Below are 21,726 nucleotides of genomic sequence, written 5' to 3'. Positions count from 1 at the left end.
CTCAGGGAGCTAGCTCTATGATGTACACAGGGGATGATCCTCAGGGAACTCTGTGATATACACAGGGAGCTCTTTGATGTACACTGGGAGTGATCCTCAGAGCTCTGTGATGTATACTGGGAGTGATCCTCAGAGAGCCCTCTGACATACACAGGAAATGATCCTCAGGGAGCTCTGTGATGTACATAGGGAATGATCCTCAGGGAGCTCTGTGATGTACACATAGTAAGAAGTCCCACAACACCAGGTTAAAGTCCAACAGTTTATTTTGTAGCACAAGCTTTCAGAGTGTCACTCCTTCTTCGGTGAGTGAGGACTTGTGTTCACAAACAGGGTATATACAGACACAAACTCAATTTACAAGATAATGGTTGGAATGCGAGTCTGTACAGGTAATCAAGTCTTAAAGGTATAGACAATGTGAGTGGAGAGAGGGTTAAGCAAGTTTAAAAAGATGTGTATTGTCTCCAGCCAGGATAGTTAGTGAGATTTTGCAAGCCCAGGCAAGTTGTGAGGGTTACAGATAGTATGATGTGAATCCCGGTTGAGGCCATCCTCATGTGTGCAGAACTTGGCTATCAGTTTCTGCTCAGCGACTCCATGTTGTGTGTTGTGAAAGCCGCCTTGGAGAACACTTACCTGAAGATCAGAGGCCAAATCCCTGTGACCGCTGAAGTGCTCCCCAACAGGAAGAGAATAGTCTGGCCTGGCGATTGTCGAGCGGTGTTCATTCATCCATTGCCGTAATGTCTGCATGGTCTCCCCAGTGTACCATGCCTTGGGACATTCTTTCCTGCAATGTATCAGGTAGACAACGTTAACCGAGTTGCAAGAGTATGTACAGTGTACCTGGTAGATGGTGTTCTCATGTGAGATAATGGCATCCGTGTCATTGATCCGGCATGTCTTGCAGAGGTTGCTGTGGCAGGATTGTGTGGTGTTGTGGTCACTATTCTCCTGAAGGCTGGGTGGTTTGCTGCAGACAATGGTCTGTTTGAAGTTGTCCGGTTGTTTGAAGGCAAGAAGTGGGGGTGTGGAGATGCCTTGGCGAGATGTTCCTCTTCATTGATGACATGTTGAAAGCTCCGGAGAAGATGTCGTAGCTTCTCTGCTCCAGGGAAGTACTGGACAACAAAGGGTACTCTGTCTGCCATGTTCTGTTTGTCATCTGAGGAGGTCGGTGCGGTTTTTCACCATGGTGTGTTGGAACTGTTGATCGATTAGTCGAGTGCCATATTCTGTTCTTATGAGGGCGTTTTTTCAGCATCTGTAGGTGTCTGTTGTGATCTTCCTCATCTGAGCAAATCCTGTGTGTATGGAGGGCTTGTCTGTAGGGAATGGCTTCTATAACGTGTTTAGGGTGGAAACTGGAGAAGTGGAGCATCGTGAAGTTATCCACAGGCTTGCGGTACAGTGAAGTGCTGAGGTGACCGTCCTTGATGGAGATGCGTGTGTCCAAGAATGCACCTGATTCCGGAGAGTATTCCATGGTGAATCTGATGGTGGGATGGAACTTGTTGATGTCATCATGTCATTGTTTCAGTGATTGTTCACCATAAGTCCAAAGGAAAAAAGTGTCATTGATGGATCTAGTGTATAGCATCGGTTGAAGGTCCTGTGTGGTGAAGAGGCCATGTTCGAACCTGTGCATGAAGATGTTGGCATATTGAAGTGCGAATTTGGTCCCCATGGCTGTTCCATGTGTCTGGATGAAGAACTGGTTGTTGAAGATGAAGACGTTGCATTTGGAGATTGGCAGTTGTCGGCTTAGAGTATTGAGATTGTTGCAGTAATGCCATCTTCGGATGCTGGTGCAGAGTGCCGAGACAGCCATTGTGACGAGGAGTGCTTCTGGTTCAACTGCTCCATGTGTGCTGAGTTTCTGTAGGAAGTCCATAGTGTCGCAACAGAATCTGGGGGTTCTTTGTACAATGGGTTTCAGAATGCCCTTGACGTAGCCGGAGAGGTTCTCACACAGAATCCCATTGCCTGATACAATGGAACGACCATGTGTGTTAACCTTGTGTATCTTCGGGAGGCAGTAGAGATCTCCAATGCAGGGAGCATGTGGGATGAGAGCGTGGAGGATGCTCTGAAGGTCTGGATCAAAGGTCTTGATCAGGTCTGTTGAGTTGACAGGTGTGTTCTTTGGTCAGATCTGCGGGTAACTGCAGTGTTCCTCGTTGTTCGGTTATCGGTGTACTTCTTTGCAGTAATCCGTTCTGTTCAGTATGACGGTGGCCCCTCCTTTGCTGGTTTAATGACAATGTTGCGGTTGGTCTTGAGAGTGCAGATGGCATTGCATTGTGATTGGGTGACATTCGGCGCTGTCTTGTGGATGCAGCTGATGAATCTGGCATTGACACACCTGACAGCTTGGGCATACATGTCTCATCGAGGGCAGTGGCCTTCTGGAGGAGTCCAATTCGACTCTTTCCTCTTTGGTTGCTGCACTGCGGATCTCTCTGTCAGCTACCCTCTGTCATTGGCTGTCTCATTGTGTTCGCTGTTGGCCTGTTAGGGTTTGTGGAAGATGGGCAAGCCCTCCGTACACACAGGATCTGCTCAGATAAGGAGGATCGCAACAGACACCTACAGACACTGAAATATGCCCTCATAAGAACAGGGTATGGTGCTCAACTCATTGATCAACAGTTCTGAAGCACCACAGCAAAAAACCGCACCAACCTTCTCAGAAGACAAACACAGGACACAGCGGACAGAGTACTCTTCATCATCCAGTACTTCCTCGGAGTGGAGAAACTATAACATTTTCTCTGGAGCCTTCAACATGTCATCAACGAAGACAAACATCTCACCAAGGCCATCCCCACACCCCCACTTCTTGCCTTCAAACAACCACACAACCTCAAACAGACCATTGTCTGCAGCAAATACCTAGCCTTCAGGAGAACAATGACCACATCACCACATGACCCTGCCACAGCAACCTCTGCAAGACATGCCGGATCATCGATATGGATGCCATCATTTCACGTGAGAACACCATCCACCAGATATGCGGTACTTAACTCTTGCAACTCGGCCAACGTTGTCTACCTAATACATTGCAGGAAAGGATATCCCAGGGCATGGTACACTGGGGAGACCATGCAGACACTGCGACAATGGATGAATGAACACCACTCAACAATCACCAGGCAGGAGTGTTCTTTTCCTGTCGGGGAACATTTTAGCATTCAGCTTCTGATCTTCAGGTAAGCATTCTCCAAGGCAGCCTTCACGACACACAACGACGCAAATTGCTGAGCAAAGACTGATAACCAAGTTCCGCAAACATGAGGACGGCCTCAACCGGGATCTTGGGTTCATGTCACACTATTTGTAACCCCCATGTCTTGTCTTGGTTTGCAACATCTCACTAACTGTCCTGGCTGGAGACAATACACATCTCTTTAACTTGTGCTTAACCCTCTCTCCACTCATGTTGTCTGTACCTTTAAGACTTGATTACCTGTAAAGACTCGCATTCCAACCATTATCTTGTAAATTGAGTTTGTGTCTGTATATATGCCCTGTTTGTGAACACAAGTCCTCACTCAAAGAAGGAGCGACACTCTGAAAGCTTGTGCTACCAAATAAACCTGCTGGACTTCTTATTGTTGCAGACTTCTTATTGTGCCCACCCCAGTCCAACACCGGCATCTCCACATCATATACACAGGGAGTGATCCTCAGTAATATACTGACCTTTTTTTTTGTCCTCATGATGTGAAGCAGCAGAAGCAATGAGAAATCAATCAGGTGTTTGACCTGAAAGGACTAACATTTTTTTCCAAATGTCGTTAAAATGATACAACGATAAGAATATATAATACTTTGTTTAAGAATAGGCAGATTTACCATGGAGCAATGAGCGTTCTTACATTTTGAAAGACATAAAAACAAAATACTTTCTAATTACTCCTTCGCTGACTTTCAAAAGGCAAGCATTCAGATAATTTTTCATTTTTGCTTTCTTTACTGTTAATTTGCTTTTTTTAACTGTTAATTTAGTTACATTCTCACCCTTGAGTCTTAATGACCATCATTTTAACCATTTTAGTATGACAATTCTTTTCAAATCAGTGGAATTCTGATCCTAAGATAAAAATTATACAATTTTCTTTTCATTTCTAAAGAGTGGGCTATAGAAAAGCATGGGGTATATGTTTTAAGCAGCTGTATAGAATCCCTACAGTTTCAAATGAGGTCATTTTGCCCATCGAGTCTGTATCGACCACAATCCCACCCAGGCCCTATTTCCGTAGCCGTCATTTACCCTGCTAATGCCCCTGACAGTAAGGGTCAACTTAGATGGCCAGTCAACCTAACCCGCACATCTTCATCCTGATTTTCATCCTAATCTACATCCTGTCTTCCAACGTACATGGTTGTGATTTCAAAGACTAGTCAAAGAACAGTACAGCATAGGATCAGGCCCTTTGGCCCTCCAAGTCTGCACAGATCATGTGTTCCTAACTAGACTTCAGGAGCAGAGATGAGTAAAGTTGTGACCTGTTCAGTGGTTTCTGATGTTCAAATGCAGAGTTGTACAATATGATATAAAGAGACAGAAATGTCTTTTTCTAATCCCATGGTAGGATGGTTCTTTAGCTTCTTTACTCCTGCTAAGTTAGCTGAAGTTTTATTAAGATTGAGACCTTGTTTTACAGAGCTGTAAGACAGCTCTGCACAAGCACAACTCAAAAACTCAAGTTTGTTCTTGCTAAAGACTTCCTTTAACAGCTGTCAACGAAGTCAAGTCAGATGGGCTTGGACAGCTGCAATCCAATTTTAAATGGACATGGAATTCTCTGCACAAAATTGTCCTCACGATTAACAAAGCACAAGCGAAAAGCATGTGAAATATTGATGATTAATCAGTCATCAGAATTTGGGTACAATCTGGATCGTGAGTCATCCAATTTATTTTATGAATAGCAGCCATTTCAAATGACAAATAAAGCAATTGTGGGGCCTATGGGATAGATGGATGCAAAACATCATAGATACACTGATTACATTGCTAATTAATTGACTATTAACGCCTGGCTTCATTTGACAGTTATGTTGAGTTTAAATGCCCAGCTGTCAGCAACAAGTCAACCTTCTTTGTTAAAGGCATTTTCAACTTTTGGTTACTGTTTCTACACAGGCTATTGTATTAATTTCTTGTTTAAATATTTAAACTGTTCTTTTGGCTTTGTTTGTGACCAGTGTTCATGAGGATTTCTCAACTGGACATATATTAATGATAGTTCAGCATTTTTCAAGTTATAACATAAAGAAATATCAAGGTGAACATAACACACTTTGGGTATCAATTCAAAGAAAAACTTGTTACCTCATAAAGTACAGACTGACTCAGTTAAACTAATTAAAAAATGAATTGGATCAATTCCAGGTTTGGCGGAAAGTTGAAAATTGTAAGATTGAGGTAAGAATAAATGAAAAATAATCAGATCAGCTCTTTAACTATTCCTGCATCCTTAAATTCCACTTGACATTTCATTGCAGATTCACTTTCAGCTTTGAGTGTGATTCTGATGATCTGAGTGGGAATTCTGATTCACACTTTCTCATTTATCCCAATTGCTCATACCACTCACAGCCAAATTCCTTGTATGAAAGCTTCACTGCTCTCAGGCGGGATCAGAGAGGGCTCCTTCTAAAGTGACATCAACCAAAGAGCATTCTAATTCAATTATTTCAGCAGTTGAGGTCAAGATGTTTCCTCTTCTAATCCTCTTGTCTTTTTTTCTAGACCACCGTTATGCTTAATACAACCACAGCATCTGTTCTTCAGTTCTCTATCGGTAAGCAACATTAACCTTTTCTTCACTTATCCAGCCTCATCAGCATTGAAGCAGCATTGCAGAAGCATTTTGAAAACTTTGCGATTTAGTAACTTCCATTTTAATAAGGCAAACATTTTACAACAGACTGAAACAGTTTTTTACTTCAGCATGTTGCAGAACATAATAGAAAGACAATACAAAGGCAGTGGAAGCAAACTTCTGTTATTCTAACCTTCCATCCACGATGGAAAAGTTATTATCAGTATTGTTGGGGGGAGTACATGTTGAAGCAACAAGTAAGTGCACATAAACGCTATGCTGTCAGGGAATTTGAAGAAATTTCATCACACTCTGTCTCAATGGCATATTTTTAATTTCATCCGAGTCAGCATATGGAAGCGAAGATGGAAAATGAAGCATTTCCCAAGTCTCATACTTCTGTGTGAGAGGATTGCCCATCAATTATTAACATGCTCTTATGGTCCCCCCATCAATATTAATACACCCACAAAGTATTATTTCAAATCCAGCAGACATCCAAAGATTTCTATCCTGACTTCTATAGGACAAGGCCAGCTACTCATAGTAAGACAGTTCTTTCAGTGGAGAAAGATTCCTTATTAATGTGCTGCCACAAAAAGGACATTCCACTATGTCAGCAAATTGCAGCATCAGATGAAAATTGGACAGGAATCTGATGACCTCAATCATCACCTCACAGCCAAACACTAATGCATCAAAGATAAAGGGCGCAATTATCCCACCCCACAATGCTAATTTTCCAGTACAACGGATTGAGAAATCTCATGGCCAGGCATGCATGGGATTCACGCATGCATTCCCACCGCACATGCATCTCCCAGCGCCAGAAATCTGCGCTGGAAACCGGTGGGAAGACAGGTAAGTCATTTTAAATCTTCATTTAAATCTAATTTTAATGCTATTGGCAGACTCAGAACTGAAGTCTCCGGGCTCTTTAGCCTCTCCCACCCCTCGGAGTATTTCACTCTGGCAGAGACAGGGATTACAGCTACTTTCTGGGAGCTAGTGGCCCGACCTCGCTGGAGTGAAGGTGGGGGGGGGGCAATTGGGGACCCTTCGGGGAGGGTGGGGGTGCCCCCTGGGCAGTGCCAGCCTGTGCCCATGGCACTGTGCCAGGGGCAAGCTGCCAATGCCCGGGGGCTCCTTGCATGGCAGTGCCAAGGTATATTGGGGTAGCAGGACCTAGGGACACAGTGGGAATAGGGCGTCCCACTACCACTCTGCATTGGGATCGATGGGAGCAGGACGGAGGCCAGCAATTGGGGCAGGTTGGTTGGGGGAGGGGGCTGGAGACTGGGGCAGTCTGAGATGGGGGGTGTCAAGGCTGGCCCTGGAACAGTCAGGGGAGCGCGATTGGACCATGGGGTTGTTGGAGGAGTCCCAGGTTACCCAGCAATCGAGCTGGCCAGCAAACAGGACGCTGACAGCTTGGGACCACTGCGCATGTGCATAGGCCTGCTGGTTTCAGCCTCTTGGGTGGGAATAGGCCCCAGCCCCTGAAATCTAATGACATTCACTCTGGTGGCCTCTACATCACACAGAGTGTGGATCATTCTGAATTACTCCAGTTTTCCTGTGAATTCAACACTGAATTTTTTTGGGAGAACTCCACCCAAAGTCATTCTACATCAACTGTGAGTGCAACTCTGTTGACCAATCCAGGAACTGCAGCAACATGGGCATGTCTGTCATTTTTGTCATAAAGTTCTGCATCTCATAAGAACAGGAGAAGGCTGTTCCACCTTTTAATGATCTGTGACCTAACTCCATTTACCTGCATTTGCTTTATATCCCTTAATATCTCAGATAACAAAAATCTATTAACTGAGTTTTAAAATTAAAAATTGATCGAGAATCAATTGTCATTTGTTCCAACCTTCTATCATACAACGTGCTTACTACTGAAAGGTGTTGCTCTAATCTTTAGGTTCTGTACTCCACCAGTGGAAATGGTGTAGATAGAGAGAAACTATTTGTTTTAATATCTTGAAAACTTTGATCAACTTCTTACTTTACTTTTTAAATCCTAGGGAATACAGCCCTAGTTAGTGTAATTTCCTTTTATCAGAACATTGTAACCCTTGGTATCGTTCTGGTAACTCTCATATGCTTCACTTCTATGAAGGCCTGTATGTATCCTGTCTAAATTGTGGGGCCCAGAACTGCTCACAGAGAAGATGTTTCCATTAATAGGAGAGACTAAGATCCGAAGTCACAGCCTCAGAGTAAAGGGATGACCCTTTAGAACCGAGATGACTGAGAAATTTCTTCAACCAGATGGTGGTGAATCTGTGGAATTCATTGCCACAGAAGGCTGTAAAGTAGGCCAGGCCATTAACTGTATTTAAGACCGAGGTAGATAGGTTGTTGTAAGCAATCAGAGGTTTTGGGGAAAAGGCAGGAGAATGGGGTGAGAAACATTTCAGCCATGATCGAATGGTGGAGCAGACTTGATGGGCCGAATGGCCTCATTCTGCTCCTGTATCTCATGGTCTTATAGTACTCCAGGTGGGTCTGACCAATGCTTTTGTATCTCTGAAACATATTTTCTCGCTCTCTATATGTAAAGACTAATCATATGGTTATTTTCTATACTTGTTTATCATCTCAATGATCTTTGCAAGGGAGACATAAGACCAACATGTCACCCTGGTGGCCCCATCCTCACCCCAACCCCCATTTTCAATTTCCTTTTCCTTTCTACTTTATTATAGAGAGGGCATTTCCTAGTCAAGACGGTAGACATATTGTCTGCAACTCGGATTATCCACGCCACCTCCATGGTCCCTCTGATACCCCATTATACCTCCGTGCCCTCCATAGCCACTCACCACGTGTGGACTGTTGTTGTGATTTATTAACAACCACAGGAGACTCAGGTACAGGTTACGATCATTTATTCAAGCGTGCAAGAAGAGCACCATCTTTGAGAAACCCCTGAAACAGCTTTCTCCTCTCATACAGCACTTTGCCAAGTCACTGTATTTTATTAGTCATGCACACAGAACATTGTTTAAATTCCAACCTTGTCTACATATAGGTTTACAGTAAGCCTTTCTTTAGTTTTAGTTACATAGTTCACCAAGCAGAACTTCATGGTTATCCTTACTACGCTCTGATTCAATGTCTGTTTTCCCAAAGTAAACAAATTTTATTCCTAGCACCTTGCTGGAGATTGCTGTTAGTTGAGGTTCTTGAGGGATACAACATTTGTCTGGCAACTCATTACTGAAATGGGTCTTTAGGGTGTGCAATGTTCACAAGTGTTCAGAGTTCACCAGCTGACTAGCTTGTGCTCTGATGGTCACCAAAATTTTGTTGCTATATATGTTGGCAGGAACTTATGGTCCCATCAGTGACATACCCCCACCAGGGGTTTCCAGGTGACTAGGAGTATATTCAATGGGAAACCCCATTAACAATGGCAGGACCATAAGATCCCGGCAAACAGTCCATCACCTTCCAATGATGCGAAATGTACCATGGAGAGAAGAGGCAAATCTCACCTGGTGAATCAGGAGTGTTAACCCCAACCTCCTTTTACTAAATATATTAACTCCCCCTAACAGCACTTTGCACAGACCTCAGGAGCCATACAGTAGCAATGGGAATTATTTTTAAATCATTGGAAAAATTAACAGAGGGGAGTAGTTGGAGATATTTGTCCAACTTTCAAAAGCAGGGTTGTTTTCATAACCAGAGCTGTCAACCAATTAAATCACAGAACAAAACATGACAGCAGAATCAGACAGGACTTTTTTTTACATTTGTTAATGCAATATGACACATTTGACAATTGGAAATGATGCTGCTCAATGTAAGGGTCAACCTACCATTGTAGGTCAGTTCGTATGATAAGTTACTTCCTTAAAACACACTTTCATTACAACACAGCATCCAATAATGATATTTGAATGTCACAGTATTTTGCACTTACCTTTCAGTATGTTCCTGTCTCCTCAGCAAGTTTCTCGTAATGGTCACAAATGCTCCACGGAGGGGTGTGTGTGTGTTTTTTTCCAAAATCGACGCCAGTACATGAAAATTATGTCAGGAGGAAATACAGTTTCCCTGTGGTCCACACAATGGTGACACTGATGTGTGTTTTGGCTCAAGGCCTTTCCAACCTGTGAAAAGGCCACATGAAATGGTGTGGGTCGGGAAGACACAGGAAAATTGTTTATCCCAGCAGTGTTTGACAATCCGATTCACACCTCCGTTGGGGGATAAAAATCTGGTCCCAAGAATAGATGGAGTTGCTGCAAATCCAGCCTTACCGGGTTCCTCCCTGTTTCCAGTGGGTTCTTCGGATTCCTACTGGAACTATAATGAGAGGCAGAACCCTCAGGAATTTGAAAGCATTGTCAATTATTTTTATCTTCTTTATTTTTTTTCTTCATTTCACTTTTTCCACTCATTCGTTTACATTTGTATGCTGAGTTGATCACTCAGAAGTTAAGCTTAAAGTTAATCTCAGTATAACTTATTGTTTTAACAACAATCAGTCATTTGCAGTATTGCCTAAAGCATGGGCCACACAAGTGATGCAATATTTGAGATGGGGCTACATGTAAAAATAAAAATTAATCACTCATTCATATTAAGCTGTAGGACTTAGTTTTATATGCTAAGCTATTGATGGAAAACACAAATTATTTTTTATGCTGGTAAAAATGTCAAAGATTATATTAGAAAATTAAAGGTAAGTGATGCACAAGGGTACCTCATGAAGATAATGGATGGATCGGGACATATCCAGATAGGGCCTTTAATTCTTAATTCTTTTGTGGCATTTAGAGACAGTGCCCAAATAAAACATTTTGAATAGCAATCTTTCATGTAAGGAACAGAGATTAATTGAGGAGAAAATTGAATAGGATTATATTTGATTGTATCACTTTCTTTTCCAGGTCAGCAGACAGTGGAACAGCCTAGGCTCTCAGATCCTTTTGTAAAATAGATGGAATTTGAAACTGGTCCCTCACTCTGGCTGCAGTTCAAATTTCTAATGAGCTATGGCTTTAAGAGCAATTATTTGAAATATATCCCTTGCATAAAATTAATGTCATCCCATCAACAGAATGTCTCTTCAATAAGATAGTTAACCATTCCATTGCTGAATGCTCCTTTTTGGGATTGACACATCAGCCTCTTCCACTTGGCGTTAACTTTCTTCAGGCAGGAAGACCCGTGGTAATAAAATTAATGTTGCTTTTTTCTGTGTATGAATGGAGTGCTCTTCTTCTCCTGATTGCTTTATCGCTAGGGCAACTCACCAAATATATTTTAATCCAATTTACTTGGAATGGTTTTACAAATTGTTAACCTTTTATGTTGATTCTTTAAGTCTGACTTTTTAAAATTAGTTTCACTCCATTTTCTCGGGCCACATTTTCACTTGACAGCAGAGGGGCAACTGGCTGGTAGGCCTGCAAGCTGTGGTCTCCTATTTCCCCATTAAATGATGGATCTTGAGCTTCTGGGAGCTTATCCACTGCTGTGGCTGCTTCCTCAAATAACAGCCTCTGGGAGCTAACACTGGCATGTGTGGGTTCCTGACCTGTACTTTTTATTTACTTGTGAGTCACAATTGGTCTTACATTAACACTACAATGAAGTTACTGTGAAAATCCTCTAGTCACCACACTCTGGCGCCTGTTTGGGAACCCTGAGGGAAATTTGGCATGGCCAATTCACCTAACATGCACATCTTTGGACTGTGGGAGGAAATCGGAGCACCCAAAGGAAACCCATGCAGACATGGGGAGAATGTGCAAATTCCACACAGACAGTGACCCAAGCTGGGAATTGAATCTGGGTCCTTGGCGCTTTGAGGCAGCAGTGCTAATCACTGTGCCACCGTGCCCTCCCCATTCCTCCTGACAGTGGGATCTGGACCCACAAATGAAAATTCAGTCCCTACTTTCTGTTCAGACCTGAAGCTTCGCTGCAGTATTCTCTGATCAAGAGGGTGGTTCCTCTTCAGCAGACTACAAGGAGCTATATTAGAGAGGTCTAGGGGACAACTGCCATTTCCTTTGAGGATGTAATGTAGCCATCACTCATCAGTCCCTTCTGGCACTTGTGATCAAAAAATGATGAATATCAATTAAAGTACTTGCTACTTGTCCCCCTGTTAACTGGAAGAACCTATCTCTTCCTGTCGATATGCATCGCTACACACAGTGAAACAGAACTCAGTGTCTAAGAAAGAATATAGAAATTTCATACCTAAAATTAAAATATTGTTCATGCAACAGTGATCATACCTTCAAATGTCAGGTCCTCAATTAGACAGTGAAGTGCAATCAAAGAAAGATCTGAGAAAGCACAGATTCACCTCACTGCTCCATTATCTACTCATACAACTAATGAAGGGAAAATGTGAATGTTGTAATGGAGTACAGTGCAAAAACATTCTATTCTTTTTGGTAAGGTTATTGTACCTCAGTCCAGATTTTTTTTTGTATTGTGTTTTAGAAAGTGTGTCTGAACCATCACTACACTATTAAAACATTTTGCTCTCTGGAACCTTATTTAAAAGAGAGCAGAGAGATTTATTGGAAGAGTACTTTTTGAAAAAACAAAACTGCCTTGTAGTTTGGAAGTGTTTGTCAACATGTAAAGTAAGATAAATCAGGCAGAAATCAGCTCCTGTCAGGAAGCTGTGGTGAGTGAATGTGTGTTCAATTAGACCTTCAGGACACCATCACTCAATATTAATAGGAATTACAGCCAGTCAATCTATCAAGCAAGTTAATCAGAGAGCAATCATCCTAGCTGGATTAAATTACTGAGCAAAATATCTTTTGTTCTAGCTTTAATATTTCTACCTGCTGAAAGGTTAGCAGCAAGTACCGGTCGCACCTTGTTTAAAATGAGACTGGTTTTAAAAAAACCAGTGCAGTGTATTGATAAAAAAAATTCTCAGTGGATTACTCTAGTCTCAGCTGCCTGCGTTCATCTGGGCAGGTGATTTTCTGATTCATAATTGCTGTCAGTTCCCAGCTAGGGAGCTAAGTGGAGCACTGCATGAAAGCAAACTGCTCAGTTAGGGTGAACTGGGTGAGAGGAGGCAGCATCCAAATGTCCTTACTTAAATTGCATTTTGTATTAAAAGATGATAGAAGAGGAATGTTTGAGGGTGGCTGTGGAAACCTCCACAACTTGCTGGCCATGATACTGTCCTGGCTTGGGCATGGGGAGGCAGGGGCTCAATGACAACAGCTGAGAATGGGACAAAATAAAAAGAGAGAGAGGAATAAATTGTGGCATTTGCAGGGGATTGAGATTGTGAAACTGTGGAGAAACAGCAGGTCAAGCCATTGTGGTTCCCCACAGAGTTGGAGGGAGAATCAGCAAGTGGGTCACTCTGGACCATACTTGAAACCTCACCTAAAAACTACATTGGAATGACAGAGATGGGATTTTCTACTTGTCTGTTTTGTTGTGGATGATTGCGTGGTGTGAAAGAACCACCCGAGGAATAGAAAATTCTATTAAATATGGAACAAAAAAGATTTTGAGAGGGAAAAAATACAATACAATTGTAGTCATGGACTCCATTCATAGTCAACAGATCAATAGTTCTTAACTTCCAGCCTGCAGCAATTTTGTTACAATGGATTGATAAAATTTATGGATCGTTTATAGGCCACAATGAATGCAATGAGATGGTTCAGTTAGTCAAACACTGCTTCTGATTAACTCATGTTGTTGTAATTCTTTGTACAATGTGTGTACTGATTGCAGCTGAACAACACTGTAGTAAGAGATCACTGGTGCTGACGAGGTGTTGCATCTGATAGAGCAAGAGATACATATTATGGTTTTCTATCCATACATTAAAAATCAGGTTTCTGTCCTGACTATTATTTACTACTCCTTATAGATATGGCAAAACTACTATGTGTCCAAGCTGTTAAAACGTCAGTAAGCACTTTTGTGCAGGTGAACCTCTTTGCATTACCAATTCCTAATATTTCTACAAATTTATTCAGCCTTCCCTCTTGGGAAAAGTGACATATTACTTGCCAGGATTGTGATTTATCATCTATATATCATACATGTCACATAAATCATACAAAATTCCATATTTACATTTAACCACAAATCAGCCAATGATTTCTTCATAAAGAAAGGCTTAAGACAAACGTGCGCAATGGAAGGTCACTGCTTTGGTTGCTGATGCCTCTGTCAGATCATTTCCTGATGCGCTTTTTTCCTCCTCTGATCTGTCTTCCAGGGTCTGGTACGTGTCGATATAGCTATACTGATCCTGGCATTGTCGTCTCCTACAGCAAGAACACCTCAGCTGATTGGATTGTTCTGGAGAAAATTAGGTTTGTAGTAAAGAACATCAATGGTAAGGAACTGGAAGGGGGATGGGGGTGGGTAGCATGTCATCATACTGCACTGCTAGTACACTCTAGCCCCTGTACCTTGGTTTCAAAATTGGGTAATATGGGTGCCCTTGCAGAGGTTAAACATGTGAGCCCCGGTCAAAATGTTACGAATTCGATCCTATAGTTGACTTGCTCAGCTAGGGAAATTCTTTGTAACTTTTATTGCTGCGAAATGGAATACTGCACACAAGCAGGAGATGAAAGTAAGGAAGGGAAATACTTGCATTGCCCTGTTTGCTTGCTTGGCACCATTTACAGATTTCTAGCAATAGCTAAGGATATATAATCACCCCTTTTCTATGTGAAGAGAAATGTGATGGTAAGTAAGTTGCAAAGATAAAAGGTAAAGAATAAAATGAAATAAATCACAAAGATAAATAATTTGTATTTTTTAAATAACAGAGCTCCGTCTAACACCAGCACCGTTATCCACATAATCTATCTTCCTCAAGACGCCAAAGGGGAAAATATCAAATTTAAATGGAAACAAGAAGATCTCCATGCAGGTGATGTGTATGAGGCCTGTTGGGCCCTGGATAACATACTGATCATCAATGCTGCCCACAAACAGATGCTTCTGGAAGATAACCTAGACCCAGTCGACACAGGCCACTGGCTTTTTTTCCCTGGAGCGACAGTAAAGGTTTGTTCCAATTAATTCCCTTAACTTAATCATTTGCTGTTTTGCACAGACTCATCTCTTTGCCATGTCTTAATTCTAATTGATAAGCTTTATACCTCTGTGGAGCAGTGATGCCCAATGACTAATCTGTTAAAGTATGAGTCATTGAAAGTCTTCGCTGTTGGAAGGGCACATTAATTTAAACGTGCTTACAAATGACATTTAGTTCCATTCTATACAGAATTTGTATTGCAATTATGCCTTGGTCCGTCTGGCTATCAAATATGTCCTTCCGTCTGGCTGGGTTGAATGACATCTTCTTAATTTGGGAAATTTATGATGTTCACTTGTTCTGAAATGAAGGTGTTGAGGGCAGATTCCTCTCCATCTGTCACCAGCCATTTGCAATCTGCCATCTCCCAAACCCAATGCCTGCAATCCAACAGCAGTAATCCTGACAAAGTGTGAGGCCCAGCTGTCGGTAAATATCATCACAACAGTGAAGCCTTAGGGAGAAAATCAAGAATTTATTTTGATATTGGTCTCTGATGTGCATCTAGCTGTGTGATAATACATGTGACAGGAAACATTCTCAGGACATGAAGGTGAGGTCATTTAGATTTGCAAGTAATGGGACAACCTTGAAATGGGAATTGCTTTAGCTCAACCTTGTGTTCCCTACTCCCTGGATATTTTTATCATTACCTGTCACCATGTGCTGACATTAGTCACTCTTTTTCTACACTTTGGCTATGACCGTAACACTACCTTCTGCACTCCCCCTTTCCTTCTCTATGAACAGTATACTTTGTCTGTATAGCATGCAAGATGTGGGTATGCTGGCGTTGGACTGGCGTAAACACAGTAAAAAGTCTGACAACACCAGGTTTTAGTCCAACCGATTTATTTGATAATAGACTCACAAGCTTTCGGGGTTAGTCCATTTGCGGTTTTATCACTGTACCATTTCACCATCCATCCTGGTAAATCCTGATTTTTTTTTTACATGTCTCAACATGAGACCACCTCTCATTCTTCTAAATGGCAGAGAATATTGGTTCATTCCAATGTCTGATTTGATTTGGCTTGTTTTGATTTATTATTAACACATATATTAGTATACAGTGAAAAATACTGTTTCTTGCATGCTACACAGTAAAAAGTCTGACAACACCAGGTTTTAGTCCAACCGATTTATTTGATAATAGACTCACAAGAGATTATTGTCTTATTAGATTATTATTATTGTATTATTATTGTATTATTAGATTGTCTTATTGTATTATTAGAGATCATTGTCAGCCACTTCAGGTCTTGAACAGCAGGTTAGGTGTAAGGATTCGCATTCTAATCAGTAATCTCTAAACTGTCTGTGCTTTATATGCTCTGTCTGAGGCCAGAACTCTCCATTCACCTGACGAAGGGACTAACCCCGAAAGCTTGTGAGTATATTATCAAATAAATTGGTTGGACTAAAACCTGGTGTTGTCAGACTTTTTACTGTGTAGCATGCAAGAAACAGTATTTTTCTCTGTATACTAATATATGTGTTAATAATAAATCAAAACAAGCCAAATCAAATCAGACATTGGAATGAACCAATATTCTCTGCCATTTAGAAGAATGAGAGGTGGTCTCATGTTGAGACATGTAAAAAAAAATCAGGATTTACCAGGATGGATGGTGAAATGGTACAGTGATAAAACCGCAAATGGACAGGGATAGAGCATGAAATGGAACCACTTTCTTTTAACCTCACTCTCACTGCTTCCCCACTCTGCATAACATCTTATAAATAGAACTCAGAATAACTTAAAGCAAGATTGTTTAAGTCTTCAGAATTGTTTAAATCCGCAATGTACTGGTTTTTGTTTTGTTTAAATCTTAATACTAATACATTTTAAAGTTAAATCCATGTATTTAATGCAGATAAGAATACTAATAATTGACTGTTTTATTATACTTTATAGTGTGGTTAATGATATTAAAATCAATCATGAATGGTTAATTAATGTTATCTGCTGCAAACAGGGTTGTCCAGTGATTTGATCCAATGAAATCAAAAGCATTTAATATTCCATTGATATAATAGTTACAATTAAGAATTGGATTCATATTTGGTTAAGAAGAAATTTAAAAACAAGCTCTGGGTAGTAATAGGAACATTCAAACTGGCTGCATCATTCCCTGATTAGGAAAGGAGGAAAAACATTAATCGACATCACTGTTTTTGACTGGCATCTAGTGACCACCAGCTGGAAGTGAATGTGTGAACAACATCTGTTGCTAACTGGATTAGGCTCAACTGTAATAAAAGCAAATACTGTGAATAATGAAGATCTGAAATAAAAACAGAAATGTTGGAAAAGCTCAGCAGGACTGGCAGCATCTGTGGACAGATAAACAGAGTTAACGTTTTGAGTCCAGTATGACTCCCTCTGAACTCAAACTTCATTTCTGAAGAAGTGTAATATAACTCAAAAGATTAAATCTGTTTCTCTTTCCACAGATGCTGGCACCATTTCCATTAATAAGAAGGTCAATAACCAGAATGCATAGATTTAAAGTAATTATTGAATGAATAAAGGGTAGTTGAGGGGAAAGTTTTCATCCAGAGTGTGGTGGGAGTGTAGAACTCACTGCCCAAAAGTGTGGTGGAGACAGAAACCGTCACTGTGTTTAAAATACTCTTAGATATCCATTTGGTGTTGTCACCAACAGGATTACAAACCAAGAGTTGGATGGCTGGAGTTGCCAGGATTAGCTCTTTTTCAGCTGGCATGGATGTGTAAATGTGCCTAACTTTGTGTTTTTTTTTAACAGGAGGATGCACCTACAGTCCCACAAAGATAAACTCTGCACTGTAGATCAGGGACTCTGGTGGATCATGCCCACCTCACAATCATGACACCTGCAGACATACCTTAGTGTTGGCCTGATAGTGCCCACCCATAATCCACCAAGCTGTATCACCGTTGCTTAGCAGCCTGATGTAAAATGTCAGCGTCTCTTTGCCTCATGTACGAGTGACCAATCTTCCCATTTGTTGCCCTAGAATTGAAACCAACCCAGCTGAGTGTGCTGTACCTCAACAGTGAAGCTGAGAAATTTGATCCACCAGCTGGGTTTGTAACTGGTTTGGGAATTTAAAAAATAACAGATCAGACATAGTTAATTAGGTTTGTTAGCATTTCAGTCAAGCTCCAGAGAGTTGAGTCTTTATTTCATGTAACTGAACTGGTGTATCATCCTCAAGTAACTGGAAACCTCTTGTTGAAAAAAAAGCAATTACCATATTCCATTCAATCAAACTATGAACACAGAGCTATCAGCTTTAAGATTGTGACAAATCAGTGAATGAGGCTTCTTAGAGGGAACTTCACTTTACATTTTACCGAATCGAACCACTTCCTAATGGCGATTTGTAGCTGTCTCTGGATGTTTAAATGTTTCAGTCCCCAGGACTGGCATCTGGACAAGAAAAAGAAACAAAATCTTTGCTTGGTATCACATTCAAGCTTGTTTGGTTTAATTAAGCCCACTGTAATACATATATTTAATTAAAGGAGAATATTAAGGCAAAGATCAGCTCCACCCCTGCCCCATGCTGAGTAGGAATTTAGGCACAATGTTGAGGAACTGTGGTGCGAATAGTTAATGTCTAAGTGGACTCTGCATACTAATTCAAGACAGCATTTTTAATGCAAACCTCCTGCTTCTATTGAATAGCTATCTGTCCAGTTTTTCATCCTCACAGGAAGGCTGGAAACCCAAGGGGTGAGAGAGGAAGGTTGTTGACATGTCCAACCTAAACCACTGACCTCAGCAGACTTTCTGAACTCAGGGCAGCTTCTCCAGTTTAAATCCCTGTGACGAGTGAGAAAACAAAGACCACAAAAGTAAATTAAACAAAATTTGAAATAAATCAATGTTGGCTAATCAATAAAAGATGCAAGTACAAATGATAGAATATCATAGCTGACTTTTCTTAAAATTGTTTCTGGCTAAGTGGGTGAGAGATTAAGGCCAGATTTTGTTAGGCTGATGGGGGTCCCACCTGCCAGGAAACCTGCGTCAGTTCCATGAGGGAGGGCAATGGAATTAAGCACCCTTGGCACTTAAGTGGCAATGGGAAGCATTCCCTGTGATTGAAGTCCAGTCAGAAACTAAAATGTCACTTGTTGGAAATCTCAAGTGCCTATCTGCCCTGGGACTTTTGGCATGTGTTCCTTTTAAGTCCTCATCCATAGGACTGGATTTATTACAACCCGTCATTGTGGGAAGCATGGTAGCTGGGCCCATTTAATCTAAGTATCAGTCTTCAGGCAGTGGCAAAACCTCCCCCAATTAAGTGGAAGTGCAGAAGGAGCTGATTTCCTGGCTGCCGATGGTAGAATGTCAATTAGATTCATTAATGAGCCAATTGACATCCATTAACCCTGAGACTGCAATTGTAATGCTGGCTCAGGGGTTAAGTGGAGGCTGCGCACTTTCCCTGTCAGGTTTGCTGGCTGTGAGGGCTTGAAGGCATTCTTCATTGTCGGGCCTAATTAGTACCTATTGAGGGACGGGGTGAGGCAGAAAGCTACAACCTGCCCTTAGCTCTGACCTACCTCTCAACACGTTTTCCTGTCAATCACACCCATTACCCCATTCCATCCTCACTCATCTTTGACTTGGAGACCCATGATGATTCTAGATTTCAGGTGACTGCAGTGTCCCCAGCTACCATCAGTCCTGCTCCCACTGGCATTGATGGCAATGACAAGCTGCTGGTCTCTGGCCAGTAGGATTTCCACAGCCTGGGACTCAATCACAGTGATGGCCACTTAAGTGCCCGAAGAGCACTTCATTCCATTGTCGCACCTTCATGGAACTGATGCAGATTCGCAGTCAGTTCTCCAACCAGCAGGCAAGATTCCTGTCAGTCTAACAAAATCTGACCAATGTCTCTTCCCATTCACCCAGGTGCAATTTTAATAAAAATCAGAAATGATATCCTATCATTTGTATCTATATCTTTTCATTTGTTATCCAACATTTATTTCTTCCAAATCTCATTTCTTTCACTTTTGTCATCTTCAATTTCTCACATCCACCTGCTCTGCCCTTTATAATTTTACCAAGACTACTTTTTTTTTCTCATTCTTTGTATTGTCTTGGATATATCAATCAATTTATCATCAGTTTTTGAAAACATCCTTTATTGGTTTCTTTAGTTTGGTGCTCCCTGTGATACTTACCCTTCTTCACCTCTGCTGTATATGAGCATTGTCATTCAGTATCTATTCTATCCTCCAATTTGCTCAGTACTGCTTTTCCCTGTCTCCAAATCTTTCATTTTAACTAGTTGTGTACAGGATAAATAGGTAACTGCAAATTAAAAAAAATGTTATTTTTGTTATTTTTCTTAATCATTTTGCAATAATATTTTTCTACTATGTATCCTCCTGATCTTCCAGCTCTCTCTGTCTCTATTGCCTATTTTCTTCCTGTGACCTTAGTTCTACCTTTTCTGTCTCCATGATCACAAGATGGATATGGATGAGGATGCTTATTAAGCTCACCCTGGCTTATCCATCCAGAAATAACCTACGGTCCCCAGTGCAACATCCAGCTCTCTTTTTAAATGATTTCAAGATTTTTTGCCTCATACCTGGGGGTCCATCCTGTGTGTTAATTTCTTGTAGAGGAAGAAGAAATTCTCAGTATCTGTCCTAAATGTCATTATACTATGCTGTCTCTGTCTACAGCTTATTTTGTAGCAATATACTAATATGTCTCCACCATATCAGCAATATCTTAAATGTACCTATGAGGACTCCACTCAATCATTCCATTTTGAAGTTAAAAAAGTCGTTTACTCAACCAATTCTTTGATTTATGGCAATAGGAATCAGTCACGCCTGTTCTTTGCAACACCTTAAGGATTTGAATATTTCTTGGGTGAAATATTTTAAAATAGGTTAAAAAGAAACCTAAAATATTTTCTTCACATCATCAACTGTGGACCTGCCAAGTCTGACCTCCATCTGCTGTCATTTGCTTGCAACCTTTCAGATGTATTTATTCCATCAGTGGCTTCTGTTCCTGTGCGAACAGCCCCTGAAACTTTGAGGTCATAAGTCAGTTCATCAAACATTTTCTTACCTCTGTCAGTATTGTTGAATTTCAACATCATCCTCTGAGGCTCCTGCTACGATTTCAGCACTAACTCACCTATAAGCCATTGATCTAAATCTGAATTATGTTAGAAATATTAATTTCACAATCACAAAATGGCCTTGCTAGTTTACTTTATTGTGCAAGTTAGTTTGAATTATTATGATCTGATACGTAGGCAGATGGATTGGTGTGGGGTAGTATCGAACCCTTTCTCATCTGCCAAAACCTAAACCCATATATTTATGTTATTGGCATTTTAAGTATTATCTCATTCACCATTGAATTCAGTCTGCTGGAACTCATTTCACCCCTGACATGTTCTTAAGAGTCATCAGACGGAAGTGATCTATTATTCATACACCCCTGGTAGGTATAGATTGAAGAGAGATATTCCAGAGTGAAAGCAACGGCTGACACAACTGCATCTGCTATTCCACAAAAAAATCATGTGTTGCTGTGGAATTTTCATTTCACTGCAAGATGTAACCATTCCATTGATGCAATTTCAGATGCAAGACATAGAGGAGCAATCCAGATCTACCTTAATGCATCTGTCAAAGCTAATTAACCAAAGCTTTTTTAGTTACGAATGCATGAAAGGAACTGACTGAACCTACATATTAAATAAATTGTTCCTTTAACAGTTACAGCAAAATGATCCACCAACTTCCATGTTGTCTTGTGTTATTAA

The 21,726-nt window shown here is 41.0% G+C and overlaps 1 protein-coding gene across 2 annotated transcripts in view; it reads left to right on the top strand.

The window, feature by feature from the left end:
• The window catches only part of reln (reelin), a 318,770-nt gene that overhangs the window by 117,584 nt on the left and 179,460 nt on the right, over positions 1 to 21,726 (top strand). For both annotated transcript variants that reach the window (XM_080207461.1, XM_080207462.1), the window contains 3 exons: positions 5,768 to 5,819; positions 14,089 to 14,185; positions 14,651 to 14,891. In XM_080207461.1, the coding sequence (XP_080063587.1) occupies positions 5,768 to 5,819; positions 14,089 to 14,185; positions 14,651 to 14,891 (390 nt within the window). The remainder of the gene's footprint in view (positions 1 to 5,767; positions 5,820 to 14,088; positions 14,186 to 14,650; positions 14,892 to 21,726) is intronic.

Source organism: Carcharhinus amblyrhynchos, chromosome 19 (assembly GCF_965287045.1).
Source record: "Carcharhinus amblyrhynchos chromosome 19, sCarAmb.v2.hapA, whole genome shotgun sequence".
NCBI lineage: Eukaryota > Metazoa > Chordata > Chondrichthyes > Carcharhiniformes > Carcharhinidae > Carcharhinus > Carcharhinus amblyrhynchos.
Note: the sequence above shows the minus strand (reverse complement) of the source record. Positions and strands in the feature narration are given on the sequence as shown.